This window comes from Centrocercus urophasianus, unplaced genomic scaffold (genome assembly GCF_019232065.1).
Source record: "Centrocercus urophasianus isolate 14NV4802_14NV808 unplaced genomic scaffold, USGS_Curo_1.0 seq_30, whole genome shotgun sequence".
NCBI classification, from domain to species: domain Eukaryota; kingdom Metazoa; phylum Chordata; class Aves; order Galliformes; family Phasianidae; genus Centrocercus; species Centrocercus urophasianus.
This window is the reverse complement of record NW_024884867.1, coordinates 11,832,848-11,848,723: the sequence shown is the minus strand read 5'-3', so window position 1 is coordinate 11,848,723 and position 15,876 is coordinate 11,832,848. Positions and strand designations below refer to the sequence as shown.

Genomic DNA, 15,876 nt, shown 5'->3' with positions numbered 1-15,876 from the left:
CGCGTCCAGCAGCGAGCGGCTCGAATGGCTCAGTGCAGTGCTGCTGACTGCCTCGGTGGTCACGTCTAACAGTTAGGTGTTAAAGGAGTTTCCATGCCAAGAATTCTTAACGTCTCTTCATGAGGAGATTATTATGCATTTGATTTATTCGTCCAGATAGAAAATGTGGCTCTGACGTGTCATTTTAAAAGGAATAGTTAAAGCACTAAGAAATCGGCTTACCCTCTTTAGATGTATGGTGGCATTCCATGTCTGAATGCAAACAGAAACATTCCCTAAGGATTATATTTGAGCTGCAGTAACTCTTTTTCGTCCAGCGTGTTTGCTGTAAAAATCAATGCTTTAGATTGTTTCTTTGGCTCCTGCTCTTTTTGGAGTACGACAAAACTATCCTTTAAAAAGTCCGGTGTTTTGAGGGAATTAAACGTACCAAAGTGTCTGAACAAGCTGACTAAACGGTGCTGTTCTTGCCCAGTGATTCATGACCACTTAGGCATAATTGAGATTGCACAGTAAGGACCTCATTTGATTGGAATTGAAGTGCATCCCCTTCCCCAGGAACCACAGGCAGTTAGCAGTCTTGTACTTATTGCTGTTAAGGTTGTGGAGTGGAGAAAATTAATTCTTATTTTCTATACTGCTCTTAAGAAAAATAGGAAAAAGTAGTGCAGCTTTGTTGTATGAACGAAGTACCAGGTTTGTACCACCTTAAAGATAAATGTAGCCATGGGGGGGACCAGAAGGACACTTAATCAGAATGTTGACCTGTCTAATGTCAAAAGCAGATGCTGGGGAACAAAGAAATAGCACAATGCTTCCTTCCGGATGCAAACACAAGGACTCTCACAGCCCTCTTTCTCAAGGACGTCCTGATCCAGATGTGGTTTCTGACTATTTGGTACCTGTCAGTAGTTATCTGCAAACCAGGATGACTTCCTCCCTAATCCTTGTGAAGTTTTATCCTGTGTAATATTGTGTAGGGAGCAGACATGCTGTCTTGCCAATTGGTGGCTTTTTTGATGTTTTACAGTCTTTGCCTGTTTCCTCTGTGCAGTCATCATTTCATAAACCTCTTCTGTGTTCCCCACAGTTATCTCTTCCCTGAATCACGACAGCCTATTTTTCCCTTTTGCTGTAGCTGTTCTGGCATCCTGATTACTGTTGCACTTCTTTAAGTAATTGTCAGACAGACCAGAAGGAAAACTGCAGGCAGTATTTGAGATGCAGGTGCACAAAACCTATTAGGAGTGTAATGATGTCTGACCTAAATCTACCCTCTTGGAGCTGGAAACCATTTCCCCTGGCTCTGTCACCACAGGCCCTGCTCAAGAGTCTGTCCCCTTCTCTCCTGTAGCTCCCCTTTAGGTACTGTCAGGTCACCTTGCAGCCTTCTTTTCTCCAGGCTCCACAGCCCCAGCTGTCTCAGCCTGTCCTCCTAGGAGAGGTGTTCCATCCCACAGATGACATCTGTGGCCCTCCAACACTGGGCTCCATATCTGGGCGCAGCACTCCGTGGGAGGCCTCAGAGCAGAGGGGCAGGAGCACTTTGCCCTGCTGGCTGCACTGCTTTGGATGCAATCAGGATGTGGTTGGCTTTCTTTGCTGCGAGGGCACAGTGCTGGTCATACCCAGCTTCCCAGCTCCATAGGTAGAGAAATCCCAGGAAGCCTGACAGAAAAGTCTGGCTTGTCGAAGGGAAAGAAAACAGTGAATTGTTTGTTTCTTTACATGGAAAAATTAAAGTCTCTCTTGGCTCTCCTGTACCATTGTTGGCTTTGAGTTGGTACTGAAAGTTCCCTTTGGATTGGATTCAAGGACTAAGGAAAAAATGCTGCCCGGGGTGGAGCTCTAAGTATGGTGCCACCTCTGCACGAGTGTGAGTTATAAACACTTTCTTACAGGAAATATTACAAAACACTCGCTAGGGGAAGAGAATGATGTGAGCTTTAATTTCAAATTATTCTCATTCTCTTCGAGCATTTTACTTTTGTTTTTTTTTTTCCTTTTTATAGGTGGCAGAATTAGAGAAGCAAATCAAAGGTCAAGCACATTCAAAGCAGGCAAGAGATCTTTTACTCAATTACACACAACTTCACGACTGTCCTGGGAATGTAGGTTTCCCAATCACTGCTGTTGTATGGAAAAAAATTCAGTTTTCTGTCATGCCTGCTGTGTAGCTACTCTGACACTTGGTACTTTTTCTTTCTGTATATTATTCAGTGATGTTCTGGAACAACGTATGTAGACTTAAGAGAGATGATGCTAAAGAAGTTGAGTAATTTGGCACCACAAGCGTTTATCAGTCGTGCTGCATGCAGTGAACTAAGGCTCAGAAGACTTCCTTAGATCAGAACGAAAATCAAGTTCTCTATGAAAGATTCCACACAGAAGTTTATGAGCTCTGCTGAGCATGCCTCATGTACCAACCGAGGTAAGATGTACATGCGAGCGCAGTCGCAGCACAGCTCGTTCGCTCTCTGGATTCGGGTCCATTAAGTCCAGGTTTGTTCTTCTTTCCCTACCCCAACTGCAGACGTCTCCAAAGTCAAACAGCTTTGTGACTTAAGAGCTGTAGGTGACTTCTCGGGGTACTCCTTGATGATGACTAGGTTATCTGTATTAGACAAGGACTGTGATATTCTGAGTCTTCTGTTTTCTTTTCAAAAACAGTTTTAATTGAAATAGTACCTTCCTGATCCTTGGAAAAATGCTGATGTTCCCTGACAGAAAGGGGTGCTGTCTTTTTAACTGCGCAGAGCACTCAGTTACCTCTTCTCATTGATGCAGCATGTCAGTTTTTTCAGTCCTCGTGGTGTTGGTGTCTCTTTCCACCGTTTGGCTCGGCGGAATTTACTTTCATTTAATCATTCATTTGTACCATGTCAGTGGAAAATCGGAGGCACCTGCATTGGGTTGGAAAGAATTCACAGGGACATTCAGCTCTTTGTGCTTTTATTTGCTGAAAGTCACCAAAGGGCTCCTCGAAATAAGTATGCCATTAAAGATTCTCCCTTGTGTGATCTGAAAGTCTAGATTGCTATAGCTTATAGATTGCTATTAGCCTGTAAGGAAGGGGCAAGTAAAATAGTGTTTTTTAAATGTCATTGTGAGCACCACTGTAATTCAGGATTCGAGCACCAGGATTGCAGAAACATTTGTCAGGTTATGTTGTCGTGTGGCAGTGATTTGCTATTAGTAACTGCCTAAATATTTAAAGCTGCTGTTCTTTATAAGGGATTGTTGAATTTCAAAATATTCATGTAGCATGGTATGCATGGCAGAACTGGAAGGAACAATTACTTCTGGGTCCAAGGAGATTCATTTTCAAATTGATACAGATTAGAACAAATGGAAACGGACAGGGGGCTGCAACTCCCTTTTGTGCCTTAGCAAAATCTTCAGGTGAACAAAGCTGTTAAATATTTCAGGAAAGTGGGAAATAAGCAGGACTTCCTTTACATTCTAATGGAACTGGTCAGGTCTGTGTTTTTAACGGAACTGGACTTGATCTGTATTTTTGAAATTGTGTCTCAGCTGGCTTAGCAAGCGCTGTTTTATTGTTAGGAATTAGTGAGTTACCTTGTGATGCTTACCTGCTTGGTGGGTGTTTTTAGTTCGTCTGCTTTGAAGGAAGTCGGTGAGGAACTTAATGCTTTTAAGGCACTGCTATTTTGTGTCTGCTATTGCAGTTGTCAGAAACAGGTCCTGTGAAGAGGTCACAGCATTACAGCAGTATGCTATGCTGTGCTTTGCAGGACAAAGCTCTGAAGGGATGGTAAAGAAGGGAATTCTTGGTCCTTGAAAGGATGTGTGCTACGCGTGCAAAGCGTACCGACAGCAGTGCGTGCTGCTGGTCACTGTGCCATGAACACTGGTTCATGGAACCCCAGTGTGTTCCTCTCCCCAGAGTTATCCATAACAAAATAGGTAGGGCTTGATTCTGATTTCCATTGCTGTCATCATGACAGAATAGTGCAACTTCTCCACTTCTTTCTATCCCTCAGTGAATCAGTATTTTCTTCCACAACTACTGTTGTAGAAACAAACACCACAAAACTATTTCCCTGCTCTCCAGGCTACTCAGGGTATCCTGTAAATCTTAGACTACTTAGTTCATTGATTAATGGAAACAGGATCTCGACCTTAACTGTTGCAGAACTTGTGCTGTAATATAATTCTGCAACTTGACGCTTCAAGTAGGAACTTTGCTATTTTATGGTGTGTAGTTTAGAGTAATTGTCTCCTAAATGGATATGAATGTTATTCATTTATACTGTCTGTGTTTGACTGCTCCACTTAGATGCTCCTTGGTTCTAGGTTAAATCAACATCCAGGTTTGATCTCGTGTGGAACTGAGGGTTCAGGTAACCACCTATCTCTAGGCCAGCTCTCAGGACCTAATGCCAGTAGTGGTATCCTGCTTAGGGGGTTTAGGCCTTTAAAGGCAGCATCTGTCGCTTTTTACTTTCATTTTTTCACTTGACGTAAGACTTACTGGATTGTGTTACAAAAAGTAGAAAGTTGTTCTTTGTTTACAGCAGTCAGAATTCATTTCCCTTCGGTTGTAATGGCACTCTACAAGTGTATGCTCAGCACTGTGCCATTTCTGGACAGTGCTAGCCTTGAGTGTTGAGAAGCCAAGCACAATGCTTTTAATACCTGTTTGGAATTTCCTAGATGTGTCATTCAAGGGAAGGAAATGTTCTCAAACTGAGACAGCTGAGAAAGAAAAAACCCAAATCAAATCATGCACTTTCCTTGCCACCTGCTTGTTCTCTCTGCTCTCATGAGTTATTGCCATCTGTCACCTGTTTCTCATGTTAAACTAAGCTGCCTCCCATTCTTCCTACTAGCAGTCTAAATCTCCCTCAAGGTGAGAGTTTAAGTTTCTTGTTGTTTTACTGTTTGTTCATACCCACAGAAGCAGTATTTGCTCATGCATAGGAGTAGGTATCCGGTTACCTGCTTTGCACAGCCAGCGTGTGCTGCTTCATGAACATGAAGAGGGGGGAGAGTATTGTTTCAGCTGGTTCCACTTGCAGTGTAGCTATGTAAGTAGAACAGCCGATAGCAGTGTTAAGGATGGAGTAGTTAGAACAAGGACTTAATGAGCATATCCTCTGTGAGAGACTTCCTCCTTGCTAAAGCTGCTGAATTCTGACTCAGTCCTGTGGGCTCCTATTGTAGAACATCCCTTCAGCAAACTCTCCAGGCACAGCACACTGTCAAAGGGAAGCTTTCCAACTGCTGCTTACAAAACTGAGAAGAGAACCTGAAAAAAGACTGAAAATGACAGGGTGAAATACAAAAATAGAAAATAAAGGCTAACAGGAAAAGAGTGAGTAACAATAGAGGGTGAGCAGTAAATCCGGCTTGCCTTTCTAGCTCAGGAAGGTGTCTTGAAATCTGTGTTTCGGGGCACCCACTGGGTGGTCATCAGAGCTCTTTTGAGTGTGTGAAATGAAATGGAAAACAATAGCTCAGCAGCAATTGCCTTTTTTCTTCTGATGAGGTGTTCCCTGAATTACCAGCATGACTCCTTCTTGATTTAGCAGTGAATACAGCCAGGCATTTCCTGAAACGACAGCACTACATGGCGCTGTTAGAAATGCTAAGTGAAAGGTTCTGCTGTGAATAACCAAGGAAAGGAAATAGGATACAGGAGCACGTCCCACTGAACTGTCTCTGGAACAAAAGGGGGAATGAAATGTAGCACAGCTGCACGGGGGCTTACAGCCAGCATTAGAGTCCTCACCTCTTCTCTGCATAAACGGATGATAGGAGGAAAAAGATCTGTTTGGAAGAGGAATTTATTTTTGGAATCCTTAGAAGCTGATGCCAGCATTGTGTGTGTTCACTACTTGCCCTTTTTTTTCTCCTATTATCTGCTGAACTCTTTTGCCTCCATCCTTCTCTATGTAGACTTCTCACCGGTAAATCTAACTGTTGTTCACGTTCTTGGCCAAAGTCCCATTCTGATTAGCCTTGGTGTATGCATCTGCTGTCTCCAAATAACCATCAAGTGTTTCTTTTTCAGAGAAGATTTCTTCTAACCTTCCAAACACGGCGATGTGGCTCCAAGAGAGCTGCACTGCCTTGCCAGAAATTAGGTAAGAATTGCCACTCCTCCTCCTCCCCTGATTACAGCCCTTAGGAAAAAAATGGGATGACCTCTCACGTTTTGTTATTCAGCACATCTTTGTCTTCTCTTTCATTTAATTTTGAACTGTTTTCGTTCCCTCCTGGTTTTGCCTCCTCCCTTCAGCAGCGGGGGTGTTAGAAAGAGTGCCTGTGATTGAAATGAAAAGGGGCATCCCAGAGGATATTGATGTTGCAGATCAGTTGCAGATTAGTAATAACAAATTTTTTCGGTGATTAAGTTAGGTGAATAAGTAGGTGAGCAGCACCAAGTGTGTCAGTTGCAATCTACTTACAGCAACTTATGCTGTTTTTAATCCAATGTCCTATCATTTATTAATTGCATCCTTTTGTTTTTAGGACTTGTATGTTGCTGAGATGCATCTTAGCCCTCCAGCTGTCCAGAACGCTGACAATGTCATATATAGAATTATACAAGCTATTTTCTGGTCTGTTTGTTAAAAAATCTCCCAATTTTACCTTCTGTTTGAGGAATTTTTGGCTACTGAAACAGTCTGGTTTTAGTCCTACCTTTTAAGTTGAGCTCTAATTTTATCTGCCCTGGATATGTTCATTTGTTTCCCTTCTTAGTTCTGTTAACTACTTATGTGTAGTTATGTGTTATATGTGCTGTCTGTCTTCCCAGTGACACCTCCAGGACAAGTTTCACTCAGTTTAGTACTTACATGTGTGCTAGTATCCTACCCACCTTTGCTCATGGAAGCACTTTCAATATCTTTCCTTTTTCTCTGAATTGAGACCCTTCTGTTTGATGCAAACTCGTTTGCAAGATCGACAGATGACGTTTGGCAGCTTAAATCCTCTGCATCCTGCCTGCTCGTGCGGCTCGATGGTGCAGCAACACAGTGGTTATGCAGAGAAAACCACTGGTTGTTCTTCTCAGCCAGCTCAGTCTGCTCCTCACCGTGAGTCCAGGGCCCAGGAGAGGGCTCAGCCACTTGGCTGTTGGCAGTGACAATCTCACTGCAGCTCCCACTCCGACCTGCTGAAGCTGTTAGAGAGCCGCGTGCTCCATGGGTTTGATGTCTGGTTGTTCTCACCTTGCTGCTCCACAACGGATCTGTGCAGTATGTTCCAATGAGTTTCATCCTTTGTACATTCTTTGTTACTGCTCGCTCTTTTCTGAGATGTTCTGCTCTGGCTCTCTTTGGAGGCTTCTCTGCAGCTTTGTCCCTCTCGGTGTTTTTTAGGTATTTCCAGGGTTGTTGAGGTGCCTGGAACATACGTGTGTCTGATGTGCCAATCCCTACCTCTTTGTTGTTGGAAGGACAAAATGTAATATCAGAGAGTCCCTACAGACCTGGCCAGGTCTAAGTAATTTTGGTTCAGAAGGATTGCTGTTTGTCCTCTTTCTTTGTACTGCCAAGTCCTGTGTGGCAACAGCTACTAGATCTGAAGTTCTCATTTCCATCTTGTAGCATTGCTCAGACTTGAGCAAGTATTCTGGGAAAAAAAATGTTCTGTCTATCTCCTGCCATCCTACCTTTGCTGCAGACTTGTTTTCTGAGCACCGGTGGAACTCAGTGCTAGCACTGCGAAGAACCAAAGGGCAACTTCTGCAGGGCTGTGGATTCTGCAGACGATAATTAAACGAAATCGCTCATCTTGTGAGGGGAGCAGGAGACAAAGATATTGTTCCCACCACTAATCATAGCCTTTAGGTCAGAGCAGCTGTTCTAACAAGGCCTTTGCTGTTTCATTTCTTGCCGTACCACCCGAAGGGACTAACACTATCCCTAAAGGGGTGCTTGATCCGTGTTGGGTAGCAGGCTGAGATTGTCCTGGTGGAGAAACCGTTTCCATATCTCTGAAATGCTACTCTTACTTGAACTGTTTAAGTTCTTCTTCCATATTGTATGTGTATGGGTATGGATATAAGGGAATTGAGAACAGATACAGCATTTTAAAACCTTCAGTTTCACATGTCAACATGGTTAAATGTCAACAGTGTAACAAAAATAAAGTAGATGTAAACCATTTCAGAAACAAACAGTGAAATGTATTATGTTGCCTGGATCTTGGCAGTCATCTCTAGTGAAATAATAGGAGGAAATGATAGAGAAAAAAATGGTAAAATCATACAGCAGTCATTGGGTATTCATGTGAGTCTTCTGTGTTGAGATAATACTTTGGTTTATTTGTGTTATAGAATGAAAGATTGCTGTTATAATTGGAAACTGTAGAAGGTTTTGTAGCTCGGGCTAAAGGTTATCCAGGCTGCTGCAACAGATATCCTAATTCTAACAAAAGATATGCAGTACAGACAGAACATTGCAACTGGAAGGTAATCTAAAAATATACAAAGAACAAGAATTCTGTCGTGCTAGGCACTTGTTAGAGCTGATAAGAATTGTGATTGTTGTTTTTCTGCTTGTTCCTTCAAACATGTGAAGCAGTACTGAAACCGAATCGTGCTGCTTTGAGATTTCACGTGCTCTTGTCCTAGAGGGGATATTTTTCTCTCTAGAGTGAACTCTTGTGCCCAGGTAGCAGTGTGGAACCGATTCTAGTTGGAGTCTTTGAGAGTGAGAACAAAGTTCGCAGGTGCCTATGTATAGTTTGATTAATTGCTGGAGTATCTGGAATATGACAGAGACCAATGACACTCAGACCGCCATCAGCTTACCTGGTTGGCTAAAACTTCAGGAACAAAGCTGCTTTTGGTGATGCTTGGTGCCAGGATGAGAGGAAACAGCTGCAAACTGAAACGCAGGGAGTTCCATCTGAGTATGAGGGAAATCTTACTGTGAGAGTGACAGAGCACTGGCACAGGTTGCCAGAGAGGCTGTGGAGTCTCCTTCTCTGGAGATATGCAAAACTCGCCAAGTTGTGATCCTGTGTGATCAGAATCACTTTTGAGAGTTATCTGTTGTTTAAAATAGCTGGATTTCACAGGCAAACATTTACTTTTGTCCTCCACTGTAAATAAACACGCAGTGCATTGACTCATGTGCTCTGTTTGTGTATAGCAGAGCACCGCCCTGCACCACGCCGGCAGCCTGGCTGGTACAGAGCCCACCAGAAGAGATCCTCCCTGGCCTTGGTGCCATAGGGAACAGATCCACCTCTACTGCTATCTTTAATAGCTCCAAGGCACTTTAAGCCTGTCTAAACCATACATATTTTGTCCTACAGAGACAGCAAGTGGTGTGAATGCACCTCAGCTGGGCTTTGGGAATGGAATATCGTGTCAGCTGTGGACCTCTGGTCAATGAATGGCCTTTGCCATTTAAGCTGCTCTGAGGAGGATAGGAGAACGAGATGCAGATCTCTGTATTTAATTACTTTCTGCCTGGTCTTCTAGCTGGTTGCAGACTTTTTGTGCTGTTCTGCCCTGATGTTGGAGGTCTTCTCTTGATTTACTTTCCTATGGTAACGTTATGAAATAGCAGTTTCATGCTGACAACTCTGTTGGTCGTGGAATAAAGTGCATTTCTGCCAGTTTCAAAGCCATACCTCTGGACAATGTCAGAGTGCCTGAGGTGCAGCTGGAGTCAAATGTGATGAGAAGATCGGTGCAAGCCTTGGGCAGGTGCTTTAGGTGTAACACACGTGATTCCCTGGGAAGCCGTGCTGCTTGTCTCCTTTGTGTGCCACGGTTTGAGTGGAAGCTACACGGTTTGCTCTGGAAGGAGGGGGAAGCCTGAAGTTGTAAACAAAATCCGAAAATGCCACAGACAAAAGACACTGTTAAAGTGATTCATGGCAGAATGTCTCAATTTGCGTTTAAGAAAAAGAAAAGGTGAAGCAAGGCTTGTGTAACCAAGCAACTGCAAAGCCTTTGCTGTTGCCATGGGAGGTTTTATCAATGACACAGTGGTTGAAGCTGTCCTTTTCTCGAAACTGAAGTCTGCGGTAGGAAGAAGAAGGGGATTTCTAGGCAGACTGCTCCTTCCTGCAAAGAATCAACAAGAAGCAGACTGGAGCAGTCACACACAAATACACACAAAGGCCTGATCACGATAAGAACAATAGAACGTTGTTACTTCCAAAATAGAGCTATGAGACCTGCTTAAGGCTCTCCTTTGGGAACAGTTTTTCTTCCACACTTAGTGTACAGGTAAAACAAATACAACGTTTGACTTGAAGAGAGGATTCAGCTGCTGTCTTCTGACTGATCTAATGCAGCAGAAATATTTGCTGTATGTTACCAGGTGGACTTGCAAAATCAAATCCTCAAGCATGTGCTTATTTATTTTCTTTTTTAGTACACAAAGCAACAATAAAAAGGATGCGCTGTGTGGGTATGTTGTGATGATGAATATTGCACCAATGTATTGCTGAATGTGTGTGAAGATGTGACAGTTGCAGTGTATTGGCTTCTGTGAGGCAGGAATCTTATCTAGCATTGCAGATGTATGGATTGGTCCCAGTTTGAAGAAAGTTGGCTTAAGAGATTTATTTGCATTTGTGGTTTGGAAGATGGCCAAGGAATAAGAGTAAATACCTCATACAGTATTTGACTGAGGAATAGATTTACAAATGCAAATCTGGAGTTGTGGTGGTTTCTCACTCAAAAGTAAAATGTTTCATTCCTGTTCCAAAGAGCAGATGCCCAACAAACATCTCTGTGCAGGAAAAGGAAACGTTTCCTTAAACATCCTGCAGCAAACTTGACTGATGGAGCTTCCTTTTCCCTGTGCCTGGTGCATTTCCCCTGTTTGCACAGACAGGATCTAACCAGATTTGCAGGCTCTGAAGTGAGGCTACTTTCAAATTCATAACTGTGGAACGTTCCATTTAGCAGGACAAAGGCCAGGCCAGCAGCCACCCTTCTTCCAGCCCAGTGTGCAAAGCAGGAGGAGGGTGGTGAGGAGCTTTTGTTAATCTCAACCGAGCTGGCCAGAATGCTGCTGAACAAAGTCTTTGAAGATACTTTTTCTTCATTCTTAAAGCAACAGTTGGTTCAAGAGAGCATAAAAATCTTGCCAAAAGTATCTGTAAAATATTGAAAGACCTCCCTGGCAGTCACGTAACTTCAGCAAATTCCCCCACTAGTAATTAGCCTCCGCAGTTTCCTTTAACGGACGTTTTTTCACAGGTTCTGTTCTGATGCAACTGTGAAAATGCTTTTTCCCCAGCTTGAATGCACTTCTTGACAAAAATGGTTGGTGGAAAGGATTTAGGGTATCAGGTCAGGCTGGGCCCGATCCAAGCAGCATGGGCTTTTTTTCCCCCTTCTATTTTTAACCTGTAGGAATTGAAAGCTTAAAGGGCTTCGTGCTTAGAGCTGCTCTCCAAGTCCCTGGGACTCGGTCCACTTCCTGATGTGCTCCCAGCACGGGGCGGGCGCTGCCTCTTGCTCCTGTGAGCTCCGGCGGGGGCCGAGGTGCCGGTGCAGCACAAGGGCAGCTCCCAGCGCCCCGGGGCTGAGCCAGCTCTGCCCCCCGCAGCCCAGGGGAAGGAGCTCTGTGGACGCCTCCCCGCTACTGAGCCCCGACCACCCCTGCCTCACCCCTGCCTTTCATGACCAGCGACTCCTCTGGGGGGTTGGTTTAGATGTTTTTATTTTTATGTGAAATTATAAATACAAAATAAAAACCAGCGCTGTAGGTATTTATTTCCACTGGGATGAGGTTCAGGCCTGCTCCTGAGTGCTTTCACTTCCTAAGCTTCAGGACCAGATCTTTGCTGTCAGAAAACAAACAGTGCAAACGGAACCAATTTGTGCCCTGAAGCAGTCGTGTCAGTAGCAACATTCACTGAGGTGGTGGTTCATTTTTTTCTCGTGAAGTGATGCAATACATCAGTATACTGAAGGGTGAGATAAAACACAGGTATTCTTTTGAATAGATGTTGTTGGACACTGCCCTGTGACCTCTGTGAATTCTGACACATCAGCAGCGAGTTACGTTCTGGGCAAGACAAAGGGCTTGTTTCCTAGGACATACAGTTAGCACTGGCTTCTTCCATGAGGTCGGGTTGTGGAGTTGGTTCAGATGTGGTTATCAGTGGGCCCAGCCCTGCCGTGTCATGAAGCTATCGGGAATTTTGGCTTGCTAAAAAAGACTCCAAGTGAAGGTGCGTGCTTTTGTCCCCCCGCCCCCAGCACGGCGTTCTGCCCGGCTGCTAGATAGCAGTGCTGTCACTGCGTGCCTGAATCCAGCTGCACTTCCGAAGGCTTGCAAGTAAAGCCCCATGCAGGCCAGGGTGTGGCTTATTTGTGATTCTATCTGAGACAAATCCCATTATTTTAGCAGATCATTTTAAGTGAAGTCTGCAGGATTTTTTGAGCTAATATCCATTGACTCTTCTTAGCCGACAGCACAGAGCTGAGGGTGGTGTAACGTGGCTGTGGGTAGGGGCTGGGTCACAGGAACAGTAGGGCAGTAGCACTTAAAATACAATAAAATAACTGAAACAAATAAAGGCACCAAACCGTTACAGCCAACTTTGGTAGGTTTCTTGCAGAATATATGCACTTAAATACATTGACAGTTTACAAAAGTTATACTGATTTTAAAAGTTGCACTGATGAAATATGGAATATTTCATTCTTGTACCAAAACTGCATATCCCATCGTAACAACAACATCTTAGGTTTTGTTTAGTTGAAAACTGTGTAAGAACTGCACCTCTGTAGAGCAAAGCTGATCCCAGACATGTCGCACTGCTTTCTGCTGTCTGAGGGGTTCAGACCCCGCAGCGTGTAAAAACAAAAGCAGTTATCTTTATAAGGGTAAATTTTGTGCTCAGCATTCAACATCAATGTCTGGGGGGGTTTAGTCTCTCTTTCAGATCCATGTATGGACTGATACTGCTGGGGTTTTAAGTTTGCTAAGCAGAGCAAGGGCAGTCAATGTAAATCCGTCACAGCCCCCAGGAAGGGTCAGCCTGCAGTTCTGAGCATCATAGAACTGTAAGCGTCCGTGCGGAGCTGTGGTGCTGCGGGGAGCCAGGGCTCAGTGCTGCGCTCTGAGGACTCACAGCACAATTCCTCTCCCACTGTTGGCAGAGCTCCTCGTGGCAGCACGGTGCTGCACAGCCTGCAGCGGCGTTCTGTCTTGATCTGATGCCACGAGGAAGGTGTTTTGCCTTCTGACAATTTGTGTGAGAGCATCGCATCACCCCTCTGACACTTTTGTTGGTTTTGGTTGTTTTTTTGTGTGTTTCTAGAGGGAAAGGTACGTGTTAATATCCCAGGCTGTGGTGAGGTTTAACAGCTCAGAAAGTGAGTTACATTGCCCAGAGCATCTTCCTCCCAGTCTGCAGCGCTACCAGGAGGAGCTGTGAGGGCCATAGGAGCCATAACCTCCCACCTCCCCAGCACTGCACGGTCTCAGTCAAGATACTGGGAGAAAGTCCTCCAGCATTTAATCTATTTGCCCGATCAATTAAATTAAGGCAAGTGCATGTTACCAAAGTTGCAGTGGGGAGCCAATCATGTGTATGTCCAGCTGAGCACACGTGATTCAGGACTGGCAGCGTGCAGTGCTCAGCAAGAAGGCCATGAAGCCTCACAACCTAAGCATCAGGAGGGAGGGAAGGGTTTATGTTTCCAGTCCCCTGTGGTACAGATGAGAGGAGGGGCGCCCTGCTGGAGCTGGGGCACAAAGATCTCCCAGGTCTCTGCATTTGGTCCTGCAGTAACTGGCGACGTGCAATGAGTTCGTATTCAAGTACAAGAAGAACAGAAGCTGATGAAGAAGTGATGGAGAACCTGCAATAATGGCAGCTATCTGAAATCACTTTCAAAAGTCTCAAAGGCGCAGCACAGCCCGCTTCTTTGAGGGCCCAAAACAATGGAACAAAATGACGTGCCTTTCTCCAGCCGATTATTTGCACGATTAAGGACCAAGGTTAGAGTCGTCTTTCAGATAGGAACCCGAGTTTAGTTGCCCACAAAGAACGAAAGGAAAACCTTAACCAGTTAAAGCCACGGCAGAAGTCAGTCAGCTGCAGGTTTTCAGGAGATAGAACGAAGAAGGGAAGCGTCTCCTCCCTGACGGGACACGCGCGACGGCCCGGCAGCGCGCGGAGAGGCACCAGCGGCTCCGCACCACTCCCGGCTCCGCTCCAGCAGCGCGGCTGTGCCGCCGGGCCAGGCAGCGCCGGCCGGGCCGGGAGCAGAACCAGACGCGGCGCTCCGACGGGGAGCCGGGCCGGCAGGACGCCGCTCTGGCGGGGCTGCCGCCGCCGTGGTGCCGCGGCCGGGCGGGCTCCGGGATGGGCAGCGCCGCGGCGCCCGTCGGCCGAGCTCACCGCAGTCGCTCCCGGCCGGCGCCGTCTGTCCGCGTGCCCGCACGGCCGGGCGGAGCGGGCGGCCCCGCTCAGACGTAGTTCTTCTTGTCGTACTCGCCGTTGGAAGTGGGCCGCCGCGGCGCCGAGTACTTGACGGGGAAGGAGGTCTCGTCGCGGTGCGAGCAGGAGCAGCAGCAGATGAGGCAGCCCCCGAACAGCAGCAGGGCCGTGGCCGCCCAGCCGATGTACAGCGCGGCCCCCATCTCCCGCTTCTGGGACGGCGGCACGGAGGGGTCGTAGAAGTCGCTGATGACGATGTTGGCGAACCAGCAGAGCGGGACTAGGACCAGGACCCCGCAGAGGATGTAGATGGTCCCTCCGGCGATCACGATGCGGGACTTCATCTTGCCGGGCCGGATGCAGTTGGTGCACTGCGCGCCCACCACGGTCACCATGAGCGCCACCAGCCCCAGCAGCGCCACGATGACCGTGAGCGCCCGGCCCGCCTGCACCTCGGGCCGCAGCGCCAGGATGGAATCGTACACCTTGCACTGCATCTGCCCCGTGCTCTGCACCACGCAGTTCATCCACAGCCCTTCCCAGATGGTCTGCGCCACCACGATGTTCACGTCGATGAAGGCTGACACCTGCCACATGGGCAGCCCGCAGGCCAGGATCACCCCCACCCAGCCCAGGATGCCCAGTCCCAGCCCCAAAATCTCCACCGCCGCCGAAGTCATGCCGCCGCTGCCGCTGCTCTTCGGAAGCCCGCGGGGAAAGGACGGCGGCTCCGCACCTCCGACCCCGGGCGCCACCGCCGAGCCGCTCCGAGCGCCGGCGGCCCCGGGCAGCGCTATATGAGCAGCCGCGGGAGCCCTCCCACCGCCCGCCCCGCTCGCGGCCCGGCCCTTCCCGCGGAGGGGGGCTCTGCCCGGCCATTGGCGGACGCGGTTCCCCCGGGCTGGCAAACGGCTCTGGTTAAGTGCTGCTGTTACGGCTGCAGGAGGAAAAGATCTCAGCTGCTGCCTCGCTGCGCTCACAGGGAGCTGCAGTTTGGCAGCGTTCCGCTAGGCACCCCGAGGGGGGCTAGGTTTGGTGTAAGCATGGACTGCTTTTGTTTCTCTTAGAGAAGTTAAAATGTTGTAAACAAAATTGGAAGTTATGTTCGCTGGGCGTTTGGAACTGATCTGGGTAGATTTGGTTTCATTTAGCCCAAAGCATCTTGCCAGGACACAGGAGGTCACGGAGATGAAAACAAGGTATTCCTGCCCCTCCGTAATTGGTTTTCTCTGTTGTGCAGTAATTTATGGCATTATGACATGCAGACAGTTGTGATGACAACAAACAAGTCTGAATGGAGAAGACCATGTGTGAAGCAGAGGAACAAGAAATGGTAGGGCAGAAGCTGAAGGGATTGCATGCATCAACAACTGAGGACATGAGCAATGAGCTGGTGCTGAGCAATGCCCTGCCTGCATCCTTCTGCAGAGTGCCCACGTGCTGGCAACAGGAGGATGGCGGTAAGGGCACAGCCTG

General features: G+C 46.8%; 1 protein-coding gene across 1 annotated transcript; it reads right to left on the bottom strand.

The window, feature by feature from the left end:
* Positions 1 to 14,394: 14,394 nt before the first annotated feature.
* Positions 14,395 to 15,149, bottom strand: CLDN5 (claudin 5). Its single transcript, XM_042829282.1, has one exon. The coding sequence runs from the start codon at positions 15,078 to 15,080 to the stop codon at positions 14,430 to 14,432; it is 651 nt and encodes a 216-aa protein (XP_042685216.1). The 5' UTR covers positions 15,081 to 15,149; the 3' UTR covers positions 14,395 to 14,429.
* Between the last annotated feature and the right edge of the window lie 727 nt (positions 15,150 to 15,876).

Bases quoted from the DNA above. Each gene is read 5' to 3' on its own strand.
- CLDN5 (XM_042829282.1), bottom strand. From the start codon at position 15,080: ATGACTTCGGCGGCGGTGGAGATTTTGGGGCTGGGACTGGGCATCCTG.